Raw genomic sequence first — 16,717 nt, forward strand, 5'->3', positions numbered from 1 at the left:
AGGAAAAATCTGGAGCTTTTTCGTTTGCTCTTTTTTTTGTGTGTAAGTTCATGACCCGGTGATCACGTCATTCTCAATGGGCGTCATATCTGATCCTTGTAAAATATTTTGCAGACGGACAAACGAATACACTTCGTCATTCGGAGTAATTCGTTAGAGGCTGCGGGGGCGCAGTAAAGTTTACGGCAGGGATCTCCCCAAGTGACATCATTTTCGTGAAGACGGGTTACCCCTTTTGATCAGGGCTGCTACATGTAGGGAAACAGCCGGAGATCAGAGGTGTGTTGTCATTACGCAACTTTCTTATTGAATTTGGGCGTGAGGATGCAGGCTTCTCAACAGTTATGATGGACACATGCCAGCAAACGGTTGCAGTTTTGCCTTGTTTGGCAAAACTGCCAAACAAGCGTCTCAAAATGTTCCGTAGCTCAAAGGAGGGTGCGCGCTCGTGCAAGTTAGTGAGTGCTTGACATAACTGAACCTGAGGCAAGGAAGAAAAAGGAAGACGCGTTGAACAACACGAGTGTTGTCTGTCTTTCTATGCGTCTTCTTTTACCTTACCTGGTTCAGGTTCAGTCATGTACGATAGCTTCCCGATATTACAAGCATCGCACCAATATATATATATATATATATATATATATATATATATGTGTGTGTGTGTGTGTGTGTGTGTGTGTGTGTGTGTGTGTGCGTGTGCGTGTGCGTGTGCGTGTGTGTGTGTGTTTTTTACGGCATTAGTTTTTGTTGTTGTTCATGTGCGTTTCGGCGCCTGTTGATTCTTTCCAGACGCTGTTGGCCCAGATGCGGCATCCCCGCAGGCTGAGCTGGCCTGGCGTCGGCAACTGTTGGCCTTCGACGCGGTCAGTAACGCGAGCGACGCCTCCGCCGCGGTCTCGAGTTCTCGGCCGGGACCCAAGCAGGGCACCGGGTCCGATGTCCTGGCCGTGGCGTCCGCCGGCAAAGCGGGCAGGATCGTCCTGCTGACCGCTGGCCAACTGCTCAACGACACCGGTGCATACCGCGTCTTCGGGGAGAAGCGCGTCCGAAAGGCTGCCGGCTTCGAGATAGCCTACGACTACTATTTCAAGGTGGTCTTTGCATGGTCACGGGATGTCTTTTTCGTAGAACCTGTTGAACAAGTGCGCCGTGGTGCTTTTACCGTCCAAATTAACAGCTTCAAAGATCTCATCATGTCTCAACCCCCTGAAAAAAAAGAAAAATAAGCTGGGAGTCGCGGCAGCAGTGCCGTGACAAGAAGAAGGGGAGGGGGGGGGGGGGGGGGGGGGCTTTTTTTGGCAATACAGTGGAGTTACAGGCACGCGTTCCCTCTCCCATTTTGAGCGCTGACTAAAGCTATGCGCTGGCTCTCCTCCTCTCCACTGCCTTGCCAAGAAAAGTTGTCGCCGAGTGTAGTGACGCCACCGCGCGGCAGAGGGTTGACAACAGTGACTTTACCCGAAACTGGGGTTTTACTCAGACCTGTGCCTATCTCAAATACTCTATTCAAGATACTGTATTTTAAATACCTTTTGAAGTATCTTGGTATCTTGCAGATACTTTTGATCGAGAGTATTTGATACTCTATTTTAATTACAATTCCGAGTATGTTGTACTCACTATCTTAAATATATTTCTTACATTACACCATTTTCCGAGTTTTTCGGTGTGAAGTGGCGTGGGCGTCGCGTGGTACGAGCAAACGTGAACATTCTTTCGAGCAACCAAATCCTGTTGCTAACTCCCTGTCGTTTTCCTTGTCTCCGCGTTTCCGCCTAAGAGAATGTTTTCTCCTTGTCTTTGGCGGTAGCTTGCGCCACCTAGCCTAAGTCTAAAAACACAGAAACTTTATATAATTCCTCCCGCCCTTCTAAGACCAATTTTCTCTTCCTAACTATCACCAGGCAGTGCGGGATATAATTAGGATGACCTTCGGGGGATCGGGCAAAAGAACTAAAAACACCATCCCCCTGCCTCTTCCCCCCGGCGAGGAAGTTGCCAATTTTCCTCTGGTCAAACCTTGTCGGCGTTACCCCAGCACCGGACCCACTGGGGGACAGGGTTGAGACTTTGGGCCGGAGCCACGCGGGAGGGAGTCTCAATTTTACTCTGTCTCGCATGTCCCCAGCTGTGCTAGTTAGTTGTCCATCATATAATTTTCCCTAGATAATTTCCACCAATCTTCTGATCGCCTCTTTGTCACTGTAATCCTTTTCTCTTCCGTCCTTCCATCGTCGCCAGTAAAACCCAGGGCCCCGGCCAAATCCGTTACCCCTTCAGGGGGGGCAGGGCGAAGCCTCGTGCACTTCAAAACCACGTGGTCTAGTGCCTCGCTATCATTATGGCAGGCAGCACATAATGTGTCTGTTTCTGGAAATTTAGGCCTATACGTCACCGGAAAGAGTTGAGCACGTTGGTTACACATATTTAGAAGACACCAGCTGAACTTGTTGTTCAGCTGGTGTCTCCTAAATAAAAAAAATAAGCCTATACGTCCTCGCCCTCAAAACTCCCGTTCTCGCCTCGAACACCAAAGAGCTTCCCAGTGAATTGTCAAACACATTTTCCTTTATTATGTCCTGTTTTCGTGACCTGTACACTGTTAGAGCTGATTTGTCCTGCATTCTTCTTTCCCACATTTTCCTCTCTGCCTCTCCCCCCCCCCCCCCCCCCCCCTTTTTGTTTTGTTTTTTTTTTCACTGAAGTAGTCTGTTTAGCCCCATCACCAGTGTGTAGGTATTTCAATGTAAGCTTTCGGGTTCGGTTTGTCCATTTCGTGTTTAAACTTTTCATGTATAAATACTTGAATACCTGCCGTGCCCACCGCATATCATTCATTTCGGTCCAACCTTTGTTCAAATTTCAACTTACTAATTGTCTCAAAAGACGACCATCCCATGTCCCCCTGTACTCCCTCGATTGGTGTTCTTCCGTGTGCTCCCAGTATGAATCTGCCTGCGCTTCTTTGTCGAATTTCAAATTCTGATTGAACCTCTGATTTCATGCACAGTACTGCATCGTACAAAAGACAGTCCTGGTACGTCGAGAGGAGGAAGCAGGGTTGCCAGACGAGCAGCAGCGTCCAAGATGGCGGAATTTTCCATTTTTCGCGTTAAACAAATACTTAACCTATTGGTACAAAACTGGTTGCTGTGGAAAAGTAATCATTTATACCTTACGTAAATTATTCAATCACTTTAATGGGCTCTTATGACCTGAGTTAGGAAATAGAACGACCCTTTGTCCCGTACACTCCCAGCAAACTATTTCGAGCTATTTCCGAACTAAACGAGCTATTTCCTAGAATTGTTTTGTGTTCCTTACCCGACCTAATCATGTTAAATTGCAACTGTATACTAATGTGTGGAGCTGTATCGAATGAGTGAATCTGATCGACCAGGAAGTGTTTTGTTACTGTGTGTGAGTGTTTTGTGAGTCCAATGCTGCCATCATTTAAAGGGGGCCGAGGGCCCCACAAGCTGCGTTTGTAGCTTTTTTCCTCGGCCTCCTCCATTCTGTATGAAATGGAAAACCAATAAAGAAAGAAAGAAAGAAAGAAAATTTAGCAATTAAATGGCGTCCCTATCCCGTGATCCCCGATCTAGCAGTTGCACCCACCCTCACTTGAGCCTCCCTAGGTCGAGGTAAATGTAGGTCGATGTACAGGGTGAAACAAGGAGACGCCAGGCTCTTCAAATCGACCGGAAAATTCGGTTTCTTAACCTATCGCGCTACGACTTTGTGCAGCGTTGCCCACAGATTGTGCTTTTTTTTTTTTTTTTTTTGTAAAATTTGCAAACAGAAAATTTACTTGAGGAAAAAGTAAAGAAAGACAAAGGCTTAGCTCCTATGGAAATGGAGCGACTCCACCGGTTTGCGAACAACACGGCGCCGTTTCGCGCGGGAGACAAGAGATGGCGCAACAAACGCCGCCAACGAACGAGCATACGGCGCCGAGAGCAGGCCTTTTTAGCAGACGATCTTTTCGACTCAAAAGCGGCGCGCGTTCCGCAGGCGGCGACAGTCGCACAAACAAAAAAAGATAGGCGCGGTAACAGCAAGAAACTGCAGTTCCTTGTCTGCAAAAGGGCCGGCTCTCGGCGTCGTCTGCTCGTTCGTTGGCGGCAGTTGGCGTCGCGACCGCTTGCGCCATTTTTTGTCTCCCGTGCGAAATGGCGCCGTGTTGTTTGCAGACCGGTGCCGTCGCTGCGCTTCCATAGGAGCTAAGCCTTTTTCTTTCTTTACTTTTTCCTCAGGAAAGTTCGCTCTTCGCAAATTTCACAAAAAAAAATGCACCATCTGTGGGCAACCCTGCACATAGTCGTAGCGCGATAGGTTAAGAAACCGAATTTTCCGGTCGATTTAAAGAGCCTTGCGTCTCCTTGTTTCACCTTGTAGAGAGAGAGCCAAATTGATGAAAGGGTCACTCTCAGACCACGGGGAGTGTTTGAAATTTAATGGCGGACGTTTCCTGCGGAGATTGGTTACAAGTGAGCATGCGCTGCATTTCGCGTAACGAGGAGGAAAGCAGAGGGTAGTCGTTTGCAGACGATCAACGCCTTCGGCACCTCCTTGCGGATCGCATTGCAAATGTTTCCCATTTTATCGAGCCCAGCACGGATAACAGTTTGATCATCCGGATTCGATCCGCATATCCACAGACCTTTATCCGCACCCGAACCGCATCCACAATGTTCTTAGGTTATTAGGGATTTTTCGTAGATGTCTTCCGCTGTCCCGCAACGTTCTCCGCAACCCGCTACTAGATACGGGACTCTGCAGGCAAGGCTAGCGCCACACGAGCGCAGTAGTTGAGTCATCGTTCCGGAGAGCGTAGCGGAGGTGGGAGAACGGTCCACGAAGAAACTCCCTATTGCATCCGAATCCGATCCGCATCCAATCCGCACCCGCATGCTTTGCATCCGAACCGCATCCGACCCGCAATCCGCGCACTCATGTTATATCAATTATACTTTTTTTTTTTCATGTTTAACATATTTGTTTATAAAACGCCGTGAAAGCTACACCTATGCGGTTTGTGTATGGTGAGTTATACGGCCAGGGGGGACATAGTATTGGGCGCTAATCGTAACGATCAGTCGACTAGTTAAGTAAACAAATTAATTAACTTTTTAATTAGTCGAAAGAGACATATGGTTCCAATTAGATACTTGCTGAGCGTCATCGAAAACCACCAAATCAGTATTTTAGAGATTTGAGCGCGTGAGAAGCGCAGTATAGTGCGCTAAAGTTACCACTCGTAGAGCAGGCCGAAGCAAGGCTATACCAATGCAATAACGCGCTCGCGCAATTTTTCCGTCTCTATCTGGCCCCAGCCTTGCACCTGCTGCACGAGTGGTACCTTTAGCGCACTACTACGCTTCCCACGCGCTCAAAGTATTTCTAAAAAAGAACCATATGTCTATTTTCACAAATTCAAAAAAATAATTAACACATTTTACTTAATTAGCTGACTGATAGTTACGATTAGCCCCCCTATACTATGTCCCCCTGGCCGTATAACTCAACCGCACAAACCGCATAAGTGTAGCTTTAGTGGCTTTTTCTAAACAATTCTGTTAGCTTAAAAAAAAAAAAAAAACCGTAAAAATGATATTAAACGTGAATGTCAAAAAGAAGCGTCTGGATGGTACCTTAAAAGCCGTTTTCTTTTTTGCACGAAGAACTCTTCAAGTTAGAATACGCTGTAAGTAATTTTATCGTATTCGGTTTCATTCTATTTATGTTAAACAATCGTTCCTTCAAAAGAAACTTTCGCGACGCTGGAAAGTTTGTCGCGCAGTTGTGAGATCGTCCTGAGAGTTTGCGACACTCTACCCAGAGAATGCAGACGGATATTTTCTCACTATTGAAATAAATAACATTCTGTAATTTTATTCTGGGTCAAGCAATAAATAAGTGGGAGAGGAAAGGCGGACACTGGTCACCGCACCGGAGTACGATCGTTTATACGTGGTAAGTCACCGCTGAGAAAATAGTGTTGCGTATAAAGTACATCTTAAAAGTACTTGAAGTAAAGCACAAGGTAAATGATAGGTTATGTACTTCAAGTAATGTTCTAGATAAGTACACCGGGCACAATGTACTAGAAGTAAAGTACTATAAATTCAAAGTACTAAATACAAGTATGTCTTTAACACAATCTGTGTTTAGTCCTCTTCCCGTTTTATTATTTCCGCGAGATGAATTCTTAAATCAACACGCTCGTTACGAATATTATTTTATGATGCCCTTTCATTCCGCTATGCAGTGTTTTTAAACGGGTGTGCATTGCCCTGGGGGTGATCGGGGGTGCATCAGTTATTTTCGGAAATGGCGGCGAATATTGGATAAAGTCAAGTCGCCACCGTGTAGATGTTTTACTCTCTTTGACGAACTTTTAACTCATTGAAATTATACAGCACTTATTTGTTGACAAAGCGTCATTTTTGACACATATTTAACAAGACCAAATTTGGGGAATGTACTTGGATGTCGGAAGTTGAACTTTCCTCAAAAAGTATCAGAAAAAATACGTCAGGTAAAGTACGAGTTTATACTGAGAGAATGCACTTCAAGTAAAAGTTTTCTAAATGTACAACGTGCCCCCCCCCCCCCCCCCCCCCGCAAAAAAAGAAAGAAAAAAAGTGTCTTTTTAATTGCGAAAATAACAGATGCATCGCCGAACGCTCATTCTCCACCCAAATGTAGCGCTAGAGGTCCGAACCAGTTGTCGTAGCCTAAGAAGATGTTCGTCAATCTGGCCTCTGATGCCGAAGTTCTAGCACGAACCGATATCTTATTCAAAAGTTGTTATTTTCGTTTTTTCAATGGGAATCCATTTTCGCCCGTTTTTGGACATTTGCCCATTGAAAATGTGAGAAAATCACTTATATTTTGAATAAGATAATGGTTAGAGCTGAAACTTTGGCATCCTGTTCGGACCTCTAGCGCTACATGGGGGTGGAAAATGAGCGTTTAACAATAAATAATTTATTTTTCCGATAAAAAAAAATGACAGTCGTTTACAACTCCCTGTAACGCCGAATTAGAGCGCAGCTCTTGAGGAGGAGGAGCCAAGGCCACAAAGGTCACGTGACCCTCTTTCCAAAATCCCGTGGGGTCACGTGACCTCGGGGGGGGTCACGTGACCTGGTTGTGGCACGTGACCCCCCAGAGAAATTTTTCCGCTAGATTTAGCGGGGATATTTTCCGCTAGATTTAGCGGAGAACTTTTTCCGCTAAATATAGTGGGGAAATTTTTCCGCTAGATTTAGGGTGAAATATTTCCGCTAGATTTAGCGGGGAAAATTTTCCGCCAGATTTAGCGGGAAAATATTTCCGCTAGATTTAGCGGGAAAATTTTTCCGCTAGATTTAGCGGAGAAATTTTTCCGCTAGTTTCCGTTAGATTTAACGGGGAAATTTTTCCGCTAGATTTAGCGGGGAAATTTTTCCGCTAGATTTAGCGGGGAAATTTTTCCGCTAGATTTAGCGGGGCTTTTTCCGCTAAATTTAGTGGGAAAACTTTTCCGCTAAATTTAGCGGGGAAAATTTTTCCGCTAGATTTAGCGGGGAAATATTTCCACTAGATTTAGCGGGGAAATTTTCCCGCTAAATTTAGGGGGAAATTTTTCCGCTAAATTTAGTGGGAAAATTTTTCCGCTAGCGGGGAAATTTTTCCGCTAGATTTAGCAGGGTTTATCCATAATGCACCCCGCGGTTACGCCGACGGCGACGCCGACGCCGCTCAAGCCGGAAACGGGCACCACAGAGCTGCGCTCTAAAAAAATGAAAGCCATTTACAAATCCCTGTAACGCCGAATTAGAGCGCAGCTCTTGAGGAAGAGGAGGGAAGGGTACTGAGTGTCACGTGTTCTCAGAGGGGGGGGGAGGGGTCACGTGACCTCGGGGGGTCACGTGACCCTAAGGCCTCACATGACCTCGGGAAGGTCACGTGACCTGAGAAAGGGGTCACGTGACCTCGGGGGGTCACGCGACACCGGGGGCGGGGATCACGTGACCCTCTTTCGCCGAGGTCCTCTCGAAGGAACCCGAGGTCCTCCCGAGGTCCGCCCGAAGGAACCCGAGGTTCTCCCGAGGTCCTCCCGAAGGAACCCGAGGTCCTCCCGAGGTTTTCCCGAAGGAACCCGAGGTCCTCCCGAAGGAACCCGAGATTCTCCTGAGGTCCTCCCGAAGGACCTCGGGTTCCTTCGGGAGGACCTCGGGGAAAAAGGGTCACGTGATCCCCGCCCCCGGTGTCACGTGACCTCCCGAGGTCACGTGACACCCATAATGCACCGCGCTTACGCCGACGGCGACGCCGCTCAAGCCGGAAGAGGGCGCCTAAGAGCTGCGCTTTAAAAAGAAAAAAAAAAAACCTTCTACATGTGTGTGTGTGTGTGGGGGGGGGGGGGGGGGGGCTTACACTTTGTACTAAGACAATGGGAAAATATGACAATAATCAATGATGACAGCAAAACGCGTGCGCACACACGCCAAGTTTTACTTGTCGATGAGGCTTCTTCTACTTTCATGTGGCTTGCACATTTTCGGTCTTTGCCCGAAGAACGCTTTCCGCTTTTTGCCTGCAAAACAAGAACACGCTTTTCCAGGACGATTGATGCCCCTGCATTTTTTACTTTTCCTATGGACTGCATTTTAGGCGTGATAGAACGCTCCAAAGTCTAAAGCGAGTAATTTGCTCCCGCAAAACATGCAGTCAAAATGGGAGAGGGTACGCGTGCCGTCTCCCCTCCTCTGAAATGCCAAGAAGAGTTGTCCCGGTTGTTCCCAATCCAACGTTGATCCAGACCGGCGGATATTCACATTCGGTCCGCATCCGCAGCCCCTGGCATCCGCATGCGATCCACAATCCACCAAGTCTGCTTCTGAGTTATCCGCATCCGCCAGTTTACAGCGGATATCTGCGGGTGATCAGCGGATATGGAGGAGTGATGGGAGCCAATCGGGAGCCTTTGCGCACATAGAAGGCCGCCCGGCCCTCAACCGCGATTGGTTCTTTTACGCCTACCTACACACATACGAGCGACCGCGCCTACTAGACTGCCACGCTTGCCTCCCTCCCTTCCCATTTCAGTTCCATTCTTATTTCTTTATTTGTGTGAGTGTGTGTGTATAATGTCTTGTATGGTACCACAGACCTACGGGTACGGGCCCCTGGTCTTCTGTCCCAAGGAGCACACATGGTCCTCCGGATGTCCTTAGGATGTCCCGACGTTCCAGGGATGTCCTGTGGATGTGAATAGGACATATGTGCTGCTAGGGTTGGTGCCCAAACTCTCCTAAAGGGTTAAATAAAGAAATATCAATATCGTGTCGGGGGATGCGCGAAGCCCGAGCAAACTTTCGCAACCTTGGCCGTACCTACCACCCGTCACGGAGTGACACTTACGGCCTTTCCTATACCTATGGTTCGCAGTCTGACGACCCGCCACATGAGAACAAGAACTCCAAGGGCATTACCAAGAGGTCCATGCCGCTCATCATGGCCACCTCATTCCTGGTCATCCTGATTGTCTGCATCGCCGTGTGCGTCAGCGGAATCTGCTGGGAACGCACGCGACGTCTTGTGGCGAGCAGAGCGGCCTCGACACACGTTACGTCGATGGAAGTGTCTCACCACAACGCTGCAGCCGGAGACTCCAACATCCCGTCGTATAGCAACGACAAGTACATGATTTGATAGCTGTACAACGTGTGAACTTCTTGAAAGGATAGCAAATATCGTATTTGAGGATAGGCTTGCCCCTCGCGCATCACTGTCGCTTTTCTAGCGCTAGCGCATTCTCACCCCAGCAACTCACAAGACATAAGATCACTGTCGTATGTGCAGCTATCTAACTAATCGTGAAATAAATACGTGTATACCGATACCTTGATTCTTTCTGTGCGTAAGCGAAACCGAAACAAGTACCCGACTTGATGATGATGATGATGAACGACTCTGGTGACACCTGTCAGAGAAAAGGGCGGTTGTGGTCGCACAGTTGTGATGGCTGAAGGGGGTGAGTACTCAACGTTTTTCTCGATTCAATTTCGTGCGTCATCGCTTCTCAGCTCATTAAGGATATGCGGCACACATGTTCCTTCCTGGCAGAGTTACAAGCTAGCACCTGCGGTAATCACGAACGGGTTTCTCGTTTAAAGTCGCATTCCTTCACGCGGTTCGCCCTCGTAGCATAGCACACAGGTGCGAAGTGTTTTAAAATCCGCTGCTAATGCCGGCGCCAGCAAGCCTTGTGACTAGTTTACACGCCTCTAGTGAATCTTGCGTACCTCCTGCCGCGTCAAGATTTTGGTGTTTGAAATCAAAAGCCGCCCTTTAGAGCGTGATAAGCGGGCGTAGTCCACGAAGCTCGACTTTGGCGGTCGTCGTCTCCGCCTCTTTTTCTGTATCGCTTCCTGCGAACAACCACCCTCGTTATGCAGAAGAAAGTAACGAAAGAAGAAACGGTAGCACGCGATCTCGTGCTTGTACTTTGACTTCGGAAATGTTGCGCATAAACTTCGCGTAAATGCCGAAGGCATATAACAGGATAACAGGTAGCCGACACACGGTATTAACCAACGTTATTAACCGCCTGCAGTAGCCATCAGTCGTTCATGCGATGACTTCCTGATCCTACTAAGAAATTTTGCTAATACGTTTGTGACTCGTGCTGTCTTTATTCTGTTTTGATTTGTAGTATGAGACAGCTGTAACTTGGTGTGATGTAGTGTAACAGATTTAATATTTGATTATGAGGTGAAGAATCGAGTGGTTGAATACTATACAACTGTATGCATCGTCGCAATTGCGCCTGGCAACGCTTTTGGACCCTCACTACCCAGAAAAGCATGATGTTTTTTTCGAGCATTTCTGAAATGCGTTCATATCCTACAGTATAAATAATTATATTATGACCTGGCATGGTGACTGACCAGAGAATCGAGGCAATGACTTCACCATCAAGTTGGCAACAATGGAATCGACAAACACCTGTTCTGATGATGTGAAACACAATTGGAAGCTTTAGCTGTTGTTAAATTCAGAATCTGACTCAACTTCAGACACAACAATGAACTGCTGGCAACAGTCACGGTGGTTCTGAGACAATGCAATATATGGAAATATGAGTGAACATGTAAGATCTCTTCAAAGTGTCATGCCCTTTCGTCTTTGTTAAATATTTTGGCACTTTATTATGTAGCCCACCTATCCCTTTTAATCAGATGCAGATTCCGTGGTTGCTAAGCTTGCCAGAAATGACGTCGATTTACGACATTGCTTCTGTCTGTAGCCTTCCGTCCAACTACAAGTGGAAAGAAAATTGCTCGACAAAGGGTGCCCGCTTAAAATGTTGCTCCACCGTTTTCAGTTTGTCCTTGTCTGTTCAGTGCACATATTTCTCATATTAGGCACTACCCCATGCAGTGACGTAGCCAGGAATTTTTTTGGGAGGGGGGCGGGGGGGTTAGGGGGTAGGGGTGAAGAAGGGGGAACGTGGGAAGTCAAAATACATGTTATTATTATAGGGTCGGCTGGGTTTCGGTCGGGGCTGAAGCCCCATAAGCCTCCCTCAAGTATCTTCTCATTGCAGCTAGCTAAGACTGGGCGAGCATGGTGAAAAAAGGGGGACTGTTTTCTTGCCCCTTTCCTGTCGTCGCAGCTGTCTGGATCAATAAGCGGTGGCTATGTTCTTAGCTTCCCTAGATATCTCGTTTCACCATGCTTTATTTCTAGACAGCCGACCTCTATACTGCTTACAGTTGCACACAAAAGAACAGGGACAGAGAAGAGCAACACATAGACGACAGGCAAGTGCACTCACAACTCATGTATTGACGAAAGAAGAAAAGAAAGGTTCAGAACATGGAATTAGTTCGAGCATTTTCCACACAGACACGAGGGACCACAGGTTCAAGGGCCCACCTAGCTCGAAGGGGACACGTAAAATTACCCACACGAAAAAGGTTTTAAAAAGGCCATTTCTTCCTTTGTTAAAGGGGCCCTGCAATCCTATTTAAGCGTCTACCTTTTTTGCGGTTTCCACGTCTCTTGGGGTTCGGGCAAGCCAGCGGGCACGGAAAGAGAAACTAAATATAAGTGCGTCATATTTTAACCGGACGTCGCGGAAATCTCCTCCTCCTACGGGGGCGACCTGCGGTACCAAAAGCGTGCGAAATGTGAGGTTTTTGGTCCTGGGCTTACTACTGGTCAGAGCCGCTAAAAGCTTCTTTTTAGTCAAAATACAAAATATAAGTGGCACGAACCGTTTCAATTCTTCATGAAAGTAGTTTTTGTTTAGTATTTTAGATCAGAAAAGAAACAAATGCAGTTTAGAAAGTCCGGAAACCAGAAATGACCCGTCGACATACCCGCCACCAAACGGTAAAAAAGGTGGCGCATACCAGAAAAAAATAGTGGGATCAGGCTCCGACGAGCAACAAGCGTAGAAAAGTCCTGGATGTACGCGGCGGCGCTGCGGTCGTTTACGGACTCCAGGATCCGACCGGTTTCCGAGCGTTCCGAAGGCCTTCGGCGCATGTTTGGCCGTTTCGCGGTAAGGCAGTGCGAAGTGGCTCTTGTTCTGTACTGATCTTTACCCCGTGTTTGCTGTCGCTTGTGGCCAATGAAGTGTCTTGCCGAATTAGTGTTTAATCGCGCTGCAAATGCAATGCGACCCACCCTGGCTGCCCACTTTATATAGCCTATCCAGCACAACCTTTAGTGGCGCCCTCTCGAGCCGTCAGCATGGAGTGCGGCAGCCGTGAGCGCTTGCTGAGCTCACTACCCCTCCTATAATTTACGGCCATTCAAGCAACCAAGGACGTCATGAAGGAGGTTATTTTTTAGGGGCAAAGCTCCTTAGGGAGGAGCTAGCGATGTCCGTATGTCCGTCCGATGTCCGGTGTCGGGTGCTCGTGCTCACGAGCACGTGAGCACGTGCTCCTGTGCTCGTGTAGGGCAAAACAAAAAAAAAAACAAAAAAAAAACAGCCTCATCTCCACGTGGTGAATGATGTTGATTGGGGCGAAGCTCTGGTGGTGCTTGTCTGCGCATACGCTGAGCTGCAGTATGCCGAGCCTTTCATTCATTTTCATCCATGTCAGAAAGAGAATGTGTGGTATGCAACGTGGTTATATACGCATTTGAGCATTGGACCGCAGCGTGACATGGATGAAAACGAACGAAAGGCTCGGCATGCTGCGGCTCAGCGTCTACGCAGACAAGCCCCACCAGAGCTTTGCCCCAATCAACATCATTCACCACGTGGAGATGCGGTTGTTTTTGCTTGTTTCTGTAATTTTAATTTGAATATAACTTTTAAAATAAAGCGAAGTTCAAGAAAAAAATTTTTCATTAAGTTACTACGTTTAGTGCGCTCAGGTTCGGTGCAAATTAAAAACCAGCAAAAAAGTAATTGCGGGGCGGCCCCTTTAATGAAACAGACGGAAAGCTGACACATCGCTCGCCCATGATTTGGATAATGACAGCTTAAAAATTTTCTCTGGTGTGTTTTTTTCTAGTACCTGCCTATTATCTTGGTGTTTTCCTATTATCTGTCTGTTTCATTAACAGAGGAGGAATTGGCTTTTTTAAATATATTTTTCGTGTGGGTAACTTTACATGTACCCCTCGAGCTTGCGGGCCCTCGGGCCTGTGGTCCTTTGGGCCTGTGTAACCAACGCTCGAGCTGATTCTGCTTTTTGTACGTCTTTCTTTTCCTCTTTTGTCAATCCACAAGTTGTGAGTGTGCGCTTGTCTGTCGTCTGCGTGTTCGTCGTCTCTGTCCCTGTCCTTTTGTGCGCAACTGTAACTATGCTCAATCTATACCAACTCACCCAACTGTCTACATTACTGCTCTATACTTCATTTTAGCAGAGTGTGACAAAGTATGCACACTGCGAACGAGCAAACCATTCAGTGTGTCAGAGTGGGGCACTTAATAATTGCTCTGTATCTCTAATTGGCTCACGGGGCCATAGCTTTTCCTGCTTGCCAAGCTGTGCAAAAACAGAAGACATGCTTTGTTTCACAATATGTCTGAGCACAGTCAAAGGCTAGGACACACTCAAGCACAAACGCTTAGACTAAAAGCACTAAAAGCACAGGGTCACAGTGCAATCACTGTGCTTGATTGGTGTAAGTAGTCGGTGGTAACATAGTGGCAGAAAGTGAACAAACATTGAACGTTGCATCTTTGGCGCTGCCTGGACTGGCCCCATCGGCTCTTGGCGTCGGCTGCGCCCTGATTTTTGGTGAAACGATTTTTGATATCCTTTGGTCAGACCTTAAATTTCCTTATCGCCTCTAGCTATGCAAGTTAAACCTGTACGCCCTATAGTACCATAAAATGCCCATCTATGTGCGACGGCAGCAACCAGTCGTCTGGTTGCCGAGGCTGGAAAGGTTGACGCGATCTATGAGCGACGGTGGCAAACAGATATTCGGCAAACGCAACACTCTGGACAGTTACCGGCATCTATGAGCTACGGCGACAACCAGAGTGTTGTGTCAACATTTCTTTGAGGACGGACGCAATCCTGGGGAAGCTAGCCCTTAACAGCTCCCCTGTAAAAAAACGAGATGAGAAAAAGAACATACATGACAAAATAAAGTGCTTGTTGGTTTTGTTTGTTTATTTTCTTGCCCTCATTTTTCTGTCGCCTTTTGAACATATTCGGTGCAGTGCCAACTAACTGAGTTTTCTACCCTTTTCCGATCTTGAAGTTCACAAAAAGCATCAAAAAGGTGCTGGCACAAGTGTGCGCTTATGCTCGCTGTTGTACACAAGGTCCCTTTTAACAGTCAGTCTGGCAAAGCATGGCCACGGGTACGTCTGTGCTATACCATCTATAGTCGTTGGATTGGATTAGGTTGTAATGGCTTAAACCTCCATATCACGCAATCGCAGCAAAAAAATAAGTAAGGATCTAGCAAAAAAAAATAATAATTACCAGCCTCAGCCTCCAGTGCTTTGTGCTCAAGCCAGTTCTTTGATATAGAAATTTTGTGCATAAGCTTCGTTTAAATGCTGTGCGGCGTGTAACAGGTAGCTGGCACATAGTATTATCGCTTGTGGTAGGGCCATCAGTGCAATGATTTCCTGATCCCGCACCCATACTTTGCTGGTGTTTGTGCCTCGTACTGTCTTTTTATATTTTTGTCTTTGTTACATGAAACGGTGGTAACTTTGTGCAGTGCTGTTGATTATGATGTGAAGCATTGAGTCAATTGACTCAATTCTTGTGGTTGAGTGCAATCCAACTTATGCATCGCCGCAAATTTTTTGAAAAACGCCTTTGAATCCTTTCTAGCCTCAAAAAAAGCATGTTGTTCTCTTCTGCCTTCTCTGAAATGCTTCTGTATCCTACAGTGTAAATAATTCCTTGCCCTGTGCGTGGATGTGCAGAGGTGGCCAAGTTGCAGCGTCACCTGTCTCTGCTGCGGGAAGAGTACGTGAAGCTACAGGCCCGCCATGCCGAGGTGGAGCGCAAGTACAACGTGGCCGTGGCGGCCTCGGGCAACGCAGACGCGGACAGCTTTGTGTCCCGGCTGCTCAAGACGGTCGCCAACCTTTTCGACCAGGAGCTCTACAGGTGGGGACACACTTCGCGCTGTTCTTCCCCAAGCTGGATTTTATTATAGGCTAAGAATTTAGTAGAAGCTCCGTCTCCGGCACGCACTCGTTGCCTTTTGTCGCACTTTGACTGAACGCACTCCGTAGTGTTATCAAGGGCCAAAAGCTCGCACTGGCCATGCTGTGCCGAGGCATCTACCGAATTCTTAGCCTGTCACTGACTGTAGGTGTCAACCATGTTGTGCCAGCAAGGATAGTTGGAGTCTCCCAATCTCTGTAACTCAGACATGGAAACAATCTCGAGATACGTCCTGCAGTTCAATTGGGAAGCTTGTGTTTTTTCTGTACGGGGGTGGGGGGGGGGGGGGGGGGGGGAAGGGGGGGAGAGAGAGAGAGAGAGGGAGAGGGAGAGGAAAGACATTCTTGAGTCAAACCTGACGTATCTTGGTCTTGGATACGAATGGTGAAATTTCGGTTGCACTTGATTTTTCCAAAAATGAAAATAATTGGGTATGCGGAGTCCGGATTCTGGATGATTACTCGCAGCCTTCAGATGGCAAGCTGCCCTGACCTGTTTTGATCTTGCCCGCCACAATGTCACGCTGAGAGGCGGTTTTTATGAGGCACCTATTTGGACAATAATCTATAAGTTTGAATGTTTCCGGCTGAAGGAACCACTAAATTGACAAGCCTTAGAATCTTGTGCAGTATGAATGGCACTTGAGAGTAAATTGTAAATTGAAATAAGGTGATCATACTTTTAAATGACTGTTGAATATTGCATACCTCGAGCTAAAAGCTGGTTATTCTATTTATATGAATTCGTTTTTCAACTAAATTTCAGTCCCCCCCCTAGGTGCCTTACTTCTGTTTGGTGATGTCTTTCCACTCCGAAGCTTTGGTGTCCTTGTGCACAGTTCAGATGAGAGAGTTTTTTTATTCTACAGTTGCTCGTCAACTTCAGAATAGCAGGAACGCATTTCATGAGGCGGAATTGTCAGTTTCTGTCATACGTAGTGCCATGACCACACCATATGGAAGCTAGCTGTTAAATTGCTCTACCTCGGTAAGCTAAAAGCAATCATATGAAGCTGATTAAAGATTTTAAGAATTATTGAAATGCTCACTTTA

The 16,717-nt window shown here is 46.9% G+C and overlaps 2 protein-coding genes across 2 annotated transcripts in view; both read left to right on the forward strand.

Annotated features, from left to right (window-relative positions):
* Positions 1 to 347: 347 nt before the first annotated feature.
* On the forward strand, positions 348 to 9,727 carry LOC8031114. Its single transcript, XM_042290275.1, has 3 exons — positions 348 to 458; positions 822 to 1,091; positions 9,442 to 9,727. Exons 1-3 carry the CDS (start codon positions 348 to 350, stop codon positions 9,703 to 9,705), a joined length of 645 nt encoding a protein of 214 aa, XP_042146209.1. The 3' UTR covers positions 9,706 to 9,727.
* A 241-nt stretch (positions 9,728 to 9,968) lies between these two features.
* Positions 9,969 to 16,717, forward strand: part of LOC8031112 (rabankyrin-5) — a 42,371-nt gene continuing 35,622 nt past the window's right edge. Inside the window, exons 1-2 of the mRNA XM_029974682.4 lie at positions 9,969 to 10,027; positions 15,419 to 15,605. Coding sequence (XP_029830542.3) covers positions 10,015 to 10,027; positions 15,419 to 15,605 — 200 coding nt within the window. The 5' untranslated portion in view covers positions 9,969 to 10,014. The remainder of the gene's footprint in view (positions 10,028 to 15,418; positions 15,606 to 16,717) is intronic.

This window comes from Ixodes scapularis, unplaced genomic scaffold, assembly GCF_016920785.2.
Source record: "Ixodes scapularis isolate PalLabHiFi unplaced genomic scaffold, ASM1692078v2 PGA_scaffold1__304_contigs__length_218370807, whole genome shotgun sequence".
NCBI lineage: Eukaryota > Metazoa > Arthropoda > Arachnida > Ixodida > Ixodidae > Ixodes > Ixodes scapularis.

Excerpts from the sequence above, each read along its gene's own strand:
- LOC8031114 (XM_042290275.1), top strand. The coding sequence starts at position 348 with ATGGACACATGCCAGCAAACGGTTGCAGTTTTGCCTTGTTTGGCAAAA. Across the intron at positions 459-821 it reads GTGCGCGCTCGTGCAAGTTA|GCTGAGCTGGCCTGGCGTCG; the intron begins GTGAGTGCTTGA and ends GCATCCCCGCAG. Across the intron at positions 1,092-9,441 it reads CCTACGACTACTATTTCAAG|TCTGACGACCCGCCACATGA; the intron begins GTGGTCTTTGCA and ends TATGGTTCGCAG.